Consider the following 8060-nt stretch of genomic DNA (forward strand, 5'->3'; position numbering starts at 1 on the left):
TCACTTTATTAAAACTACGGTATGGCCCGCACTATAGAATGATCCAAACCGTCCATTCGATGGGCCACAACTTAAATAGGTTGTGCCCCAAAAATCATTTCCATAGGTTGATCCTAACCCTCCGATCTGAATGTTTGAGGGTCGATCCTAACCCACAGTAGATGGAAGGTTAGGATCAACCAATGGAAATGATTTTTGGGGCACAACCTATTTAGGCTGTGACCCATCTAATGAACGGTTTGGATCATCCTATTGTATGGGCCAACAGTACTTTTAATAATGTGAGGAGTGTGATCATCAAAATACAGTAGTGCTGATAACATTTCCATAGATTAATTACATAGTATCTTAAAAAGGACAAAAAATTCCTCGATAATAAAAAGACAGAAAAGAGTAATTTGGACGTGGGGACCATTTCCATGATTTCAACGGAAAAGACAACGTTGCTTCTCTGCCCACGCTATCGCTCCTAACTAAAATTCCTGACACATACCATACATATATCACGCATGCATACATACATACATACATTCCATCATCCATCCTCTCTCTCTCTCTGCCCTATTTATTTCTCCACTCGCCCTTATTTCTCACAATCGAAATTCTTCTCAAATCAAAAGGAAACTTTTGAAAAGGAGAGCAATGGGAGAGGTGGGATTCTGAAATATTTCCTCCTCTCCAACTGTTTTTTTAATCTATTCTGTCTGATTTTTTCTTCTGTTATTTGTAGAAGAAGAGCGATCAAGAGAAGAAACACGAGGGAGAGAAGAAGAAGAAGGAAGGAGATAAGAAAAGGGAAGAGGGACCAATCACTGTAGTTTTGAAAGTCGATATGCATTGCGAAGGATGCGCTAATAGAGTTCGTAAATCTGTGAAGGGATTCCAAGGTATTAAAAAAAAAAAAATCGTAATCCCTTTCATCATCAATTAAATTGAATTTCAGCAAAATTATTCAATATGATTTTTGGGTTTCCCTTTTCTCCTCATAGTTTGTAGCTTTTTGAGACCATTACTGTTTTTTAACTTTATCTGAAAATAGAAAGTGGGGAGTAGAAAAGGGTTTTCAAAATAAAAGTTATGCAGCTTTCTCTGCTTTGGATTCTTAACTCTTTTTTTTTGCTTAGTTTTGATGAGAACAACATTTAACCTAGAGATTTCCATCTGATTCTCGTTGTTATTTATGTTTTAATTATCGAATCAATTTGGTTTCTGTTATGGAGATAATCGATTCAGATTTCGGAGTAAGAAGCGATTTTAATTCTTTTTTCTTAATTTTTCCTTTAGATGAAAATAGGGTGCGCATGATTAGGCTGTACACCCTTTGAGAGCACATTAGATTGGATTGTATATTGAATTGTCTATTTTGTCTTTTGCAGGAGTTGAAGAGGTGAAGGGAGACAAGAGTAATAACAAGCTTACAGTGGTGGGTAAAATCGACCCTGAAAAAATTCGAGAGAGAGTGGAGAGCAAGACGAAGAAGAAAGTGGAACTCATCTCTCCTCAACCAAAGAAAGATAAAGATGGAGAGTCAAAAAAGACAGAAGAAAAGGCCGAGAAAAAGCCCGATGAGAAGAAAATTAAAGAGGTAAACAGAGAAATTATTATTTTAGGAAACTGATATCGGCACTACTATGTTTTAATAATTGCACGAACCCAGCTTGTCTCTTCTGATTTTTGTAGCTTCAGATAGCATTTTGGGAACTGTAATGACCCTTACATCTGTTTTAATGATAAAAGACAAGATGTGTTAGTCAATTATCAAAATATGCTGTGCCAATATCAAATGCCTTATTTGTTATTTATATTTTCTTTTTCTCTGTTTTTTTCAGCCTCAGGTGACAACGGTTGTTCTGAAGATTCGGCTGCATTGCGAAGGTTGCATACAGAAGATTCGGCGAATAATTTTGAAGATTAAAGGTTTGTTTAAATCTCAATTAAACATAAATTACTAATTTGGAAAGTAGAAAAGGTAAATTCATCATTTGTTTTTGGTACTTCCACCCTCCCTCCCTCCCTCTCTCTTCATATTTGAAACACTCGGTTTAAGAAAGTGGGTGCGTGGATGGAGGTTGTACTTGCACTTTACGAAATTGATTTGGTTGGTTATTTCTTTTGGGAGATGATATTTTCACCTCCTCTGCAGTATGCATGCGCCCTCCCTGATTACGTGAACAGTGAGCACCTTAACGCTTTTTGACGTCAAAACATGTTAAAAGTGGGGCAGTGATAAATCGACCCCCAAAAATGATAAATCGACTCCCCATGTGTCTATCTCTCTCCTCTTTCTCTCTCTAACCCAGAGGAGAGAGAAAGACACATGGGGAGTCGATTTATCACTCCCCTAAAAGTGGGGCGAATGCGTACTGCAGGGTGAAAATATCATCGCCTTTCCTTTTTTTATTTTTATTTTTTTTACCTGTCATTTCTGGAGAAAAGGTTATTTCGTCTGATTCGTCAATGATCTGAGTTTTTATTGCGAAATGACTAGAATGCCCTTTACCTCTACCAAAATTGTTTCGATTGTTGAGACTATTTAAGTCAATTCACAACGACGGGCGTGGCCTCGTTTATCTCGTGTAGTCGTGTTCCTTCATTTGCCAAAAAAGAAGATTTTCATTATGAAGCGCTGTCAAATGATATTTCCACTCTTTTTTGTCTTTTCCTGAAAATGGTACACATTTGAGTTTTTATAATTTTCATATAGTGCAAACCCGTATAGTCCCGTATTTTTTGAAAGGTACTGTTATAAACCTGTATTTTTTTTAAAAGTATGGTATGGCCCACTCTATAGGATGATCGAAACCGTCCGTTGGGCCAAAATGTAAATAGGTGGTGCCTAAAAATCATTTCCTATTCCGGGTGATTGCGCGCATCCGTAGGGAAATAGTCTTCGGGGGTAGGGACACCCTTCGTTACCGAAGAGAAAAAAAAAATCATTTACTAGTCTTACGAGGCAGATTATAGGACACCACTATGTGAAATGACAAGAATACCCTTAACGCACCATTAATATACACCGAATGATTACGTTTAAATTTGATAAATGCAGGTGTGGAGCACGTATCAATAGACCCTCAGAAGGACTTAGTAACCGTGAGAGGTACCATGGACGTGAAAAACCTCCCAGTCTATCTCAAAGAGAAGCTCAAGAGGAACGTCGAGATTGTCCCACCAAAGAAAGATGAAGGTGGTGACAAAAAGAAAGACAAAGAGGGTGGCGAGAAGAAAGAGAAAGACAAAGAAGGTGAAAAGAAGGAGAAAGAGAAAGAAGGTGAAAAGAAGGAGAAAGACAAAGAAGGTGGTGGAGGGGAGAAAAAGGAGAAAGAGAAAGAAGGGAAGAAAGAAGACTGTGGAAAGGTGGAGGCTAATAAGATGGAATGTTATGGGCCTGGATACATGATTGAGTACGTGCATGCACCCCAGTATTTCAGTGATGAGAACCCTAATGCATGCTCTGTTATGTAGAGGAGGAAAAGAAGAGATGGTACTTTAAAAAAAAAAATGTAAATAAAATATAGAGCAATTTAGGGGAGGGGAGGGGGAGAGCGGCAAAATGGGAAAATACTGAGGAAAAGAGAGGAGAGACGTTGTTAATTGGTTTTTTTTTTTTTTCTTTCTCCAATTTCAAGTTGGTTTATTCAATTTTGTTTTAATAAACGGTTCATATCTTGTTAAGTGGTTTATGATGCATTTTCCTTCAATTATCTTGTTTTTTTAATTTTTATAGGGGAATGTTATCAGCACTACTGTATTTTGATGATGGCACTCCTCACTTTATTAAAAATACGGTATGGGCAGCACCATAAGATGATCGATGAACCACAGTCTAAATAGGCTGTGCCCCAAAAATAATTTCCATAGGTTGATCCTAACCCTCTGATCTTTCGCACGTAGGGCTCAACCCTGTAACATTCAGATCAGAGGGTTAGGATCAATGTATGGATATTATTTTTGGGGCACAGACTATTTAGGCTGTGGCCCGTCTAATGGACGGTTTGGATCATCCTATGGCGCGGGCCGTAACATACTTTTAATAAAGTGAGGAGTGCCATCATCAAAATACAGTAGTGCTGATAACATTGCCCTTTTTTATAATGGCGAACGTGCTGTATTGACCCAAAGGGTGGTGGGACCCACGTAACAACTGAAAGGCGGTGGGAAAAGTCACGTTTGGGGTGGTTTTGTCATCCACGAATTTAGGCTTTTCCCCACCCATTTTAGCTTACTTTGTCTTATTCGATAGTCTCTATGAATTGCATCTCGGCACAGGGAAGGAGTATCTACATTCTCACCTGAAAAAGGAGTTAACTTTGAAGGAAAAGACAAAAGAAAAAGGGTGGAAATGCTGGGAAAAGGGTAGAAATATCATTCCCGTCTACCGTGATATAAATCCTATATATTGACCAGAAATGATATTGCCAGCCCATTCTCTTTCTTAAAAAAAAATATTTGATTGCAATTCCACCTCCTTTTGTTTGTCTTTTAGTGAAAATAAAGAACGGGTGGATATAACTTTTATTGACTGATACTATTATAGTTTTGTTGGCCATTTTAGGCTTTCCTCTCAAAATGATTTAAAAAAAATTCCGGTGTATGGTATTTTTGGCCTATATGATCTAGAAATAGGCCCACCGAAACCCTACTTGTTACGTTTGAGTAGGCAAGATTGGTGCAAGTGGCTAACTACAACGATAGCAATACCAGCACCCTCCTTCTTTTGCCAACCTCGTTTCCAACGTTTGCATTATACTATGGATTTTCATGTATGTTTCTTTCTTGTTTGGTAGAGTGGTTGTTTCATACGTTTTCATCCAATTTCTTCTGGGTATATGTAATATGTCTTGTTTTCCTTTTATTTTCATTCCATCAAATTCTTGAAAAACTCCCTTAAAAGAAGAATCATTTTCTATTCATGAATCGTCAGAGTATAAAAGTTGTCGGGTAGTTTGCCCTAAAGAGGTAAATTGAGTATAGGATTTGTATTTTCAGGAAAAGAAAACTATTATATTTTACTTTATTGCTTTTTTACTAATGTAATTACATATAGGTACGATGATTTAAATATCAAATATGATGTTGACATAAGGTTCCTTTGGTACATCTCCCTAGGATGATCCTAACTCTACGATCCATTGATATTCATATATGGTGCCGTCCTATTAGATCGAAGAGTATAGATATTTGAACAATGTGGGCCACAATATATTTTATAAAAAATATGTGCACCTCCATATATACACCTATAACGCATATTTATTAGAAAATTCATTGCAGCTCTTATTCAAACATCGAAAGCCGCCATTTGATGGGCGCAATGCAATGCAAGCCTATTTATGTTGGGGCCCAACAAAAGCACGGTTTGGATCTTCAAATTAGGAGGGCCTAGTTGGCGTTTTTTTTTATTAAAAAATACAGTTTTTCTGACTCCACCTTCTTCAAAGATCTAGACCATTCATTGCTAGGCTGCACCAATGGCTTGTGCTCAAAGAGAAGAGGGAGAGAGGACTAGATGAGAGAATAAGTACAGGTGGGGCCTACCTTGTTCCAAGCTGTAAACAATTCACTTGTTAGGTCGCACCAAAGGTTCATGTTTGAGAGAGAATAATGTGCTTGTTTTACGAGAGAGAGAGAGAGAGAGAGAGAGAGAGAGAGAGAGAGAGAGTAAATTTATCATGCCCTTTTGTGTGCCCATACAAATGAGCTTTGTTGAGACGGACGAATGAGACACCCTTAATGACTTGCAGTTTATCATTCCTCCAATAATCCTTATACTATATATAAAGCGTGAATAAGGGGTTAAAGTCATCCTCACTTTCTCGTTATTTCCGTTCATGTCCCACAGCCAAGGACAATACTTTTGCATTGACATTTCTTATTTTCTTTAGGGGTTTTCTCGGCATTCATGTTGGGCAATAAATGTTGAGCAATAAATACCCTAGGGCAAACGTCCAAAAATAATGCCCTTAACTTTTTCTTTTACCATTAACCCCTTTGCTGAAATCTAACATCTATCATTATGAGAAATTATTTGAGGGTAAAATCGTAATCTACATACGAAAAATACCGACACATGGTACCTGTCTATGACAATTACGGCAAAAAACTACCAAGAAGAGGTAGAGTCATATGACAATGACGAAAGAACTACTTTTTATTACACATGAAGAACACTTGCAAAATATTGACGGATTCGCGCACTCGAAGAGGAACAACAATTATGGAAACCTCTATCGATTGGAGGGCTATGATCAGCCTATATCTATTGGAGGGCGACAATCAACCTATGGAAATGATTTTACGGACACAACCGATTGATGTTGTGTTCCATCCATAGTTTAAAATTTTGATTTCAGTAGCCGTTTCGGACCCCACCTAAAACCAAAATTTCGGTCTGAAATTTAGTAATTTGGTTCGCAATTCCGGACCGAAATTTCAAAATTTCGGACAGAATCGAAATTCCGAATTCTGAAATTTCGGCCGATATCTAACATCTATCTATATGAGAAATTATTTGGGGGTAAAATCGTAATCTACATACGAAAAGTACCGACACATGGTACCTGTCTATGACAATTAAGGCAAAAAACTACCAAGAAGAGGTAAAGTCATATAACAATGACAAAAGAACTACTTTTTATTACTCATTAAGGACACTTGCAAAATATTGACGGATTCGCGCACCTGAAGAGGAACAACAATTATGGAAACCTCTATCGATTGTAGTGCTAGGATCAGCCTATATCAATTGGAGGGCTACGATCAACCTATGGAAATGATTTTACAGGCACAATCGATTCATGTTGTGTTCCATCCATAGTATAAAATTTTGGTTTCGGTAGCCGTTTCGGACCCCACCGAAAATTGAAATTTGGTGATTTGGTTCAAAATTTCGGACCGAATTTTTGAAATTTCGGTCCTAAATTTGGTAATTTGGTTCGACATTCCGGACCAAATTTTTGATATCTAACATCTATCTCCATGAGAAATTATTTGAGGGTAAAATCGAAATCTACATACGAAAAGTACCAACACATGGTACCTGTCTATGACAATTACGGCAAAAAACTACCAAGAAGAGGTAAAGTCATATGACAATGACGAAAGAACTACTTTTTATTACTCATGAAGAAAACTTGCAAAATATTGACGGATTCGCGCACTCGAAGAGGAACAACAATTATGGAAACCTCTATCGATTGGAGTGCTAGGATCAGCCATATCTATTGGAGGCCTACGATCAACCTATGGAAATGATTTTACGGGCACAACCGATTGATGTTGTGTTCCATCCATAGTTTAAAATTTTGGTTTCGGTAGCCGTTTCGGACTCCATCGAAAACCAAAATTTCGGTCTGAAATTTGGTAATTTGGTTCAAAATTCCAAACCGAATTTTCGAAATTTCTGTCCGAAAGTTGGTAATTTGGTTCGAAATTTTGGATCGAATTTTTGAAATTTCGGAGCAAACCGAATCCGAAATTTTGGCCGATATCTAACATTTATTTCTATGAGAAATTATTTGAGGGTAAAATCATAATCTACATACGAAAAGTACCGACACATGATACCTGTCTATGACAATTACAGCAAAAAACTACCAAGAAGAGGTAAAGTCATATGGCAATGATGAAAGAACTACTTTTTATTACTCATGAAGGACACTTGCAAAATATTGACGGATTCGGGCACCTGAAGAGGAACAACAATTATGGAAACCTCTATCGATTGGAGGGCTTGGATGGACCAATATCGATTGGAGGCTACGATCAACCTATGGAAATAATTATACGGGCACAACCGATTGATGTTGCGTTCCATCCATGGTTTAAAATTTTTGTTTCGGTAACCGTTTCGGACCCCAATAGACACAACCTATGTAGGCAGTGGCCCATCTAATGGACGGTTTGGATCCTCCTATGGTACGGGCCATACCGTACATTTGTCTCCACCATGCTCAATTTTGCAGGGGTATATTTGTCATCCCGGTCACTTAGTTTGCCACTGGAGAATATCCAAAAGTTATCGGTTTCGTTCCCAACTTTTGCTTAAATTCCTTCTACAT

At 37.7% G+C, this 8060-nt stretch overlaps 1 protein-coding gene across 1 annotated transcript; it reads left to right on the forward strand.

Annotated features, from left to right (window-relative positions):
• The first annotated feature begins 526 nt into the window (after positions 1 to 526).
• On the forward strand, positions 527 to 3683 carry LOC143854481 (heavy metal-associated isoprenylated plant protein 3-like). The gene is made up of 5 exons (XM_077364481.1): positions 527 to 651; positions 731 to 887; positions 1377 to 1585; positions 1830 to 1917; positions 3050 to 3683. Exons 1-5 carry the CDS (start codon positions 643 to 645, stop codon positions 3463 to 3465), a joined length of 879 nt encoding a protein of 292 aa, XP_077220596.1. The 5' UTR covers positions 527 to 642; the 3' UTR covers positions 3466 to 3683.
• Positions 3684 to 8060: the final 4377 nt, after the last annotated feature.

This window comes from Tasmannia lanceolata, unplaced genomic scaffold (genome assembly GCF_043159265.1).
Source record: "Tasmannia lanceolata isolate RefF3 unplaced genomic scaffold, GAP_Taslan_0.1 ptg000020l, whole genome shotgun sequence".
Classification (NCBI taxonomy): domain Eukaryota; kingdom Viridiplantae; phylum Streptophyta; class Magnoliopsida; order Canellales; family Winteraceae; genus Tasmannia; species Tasmannia lanceolata.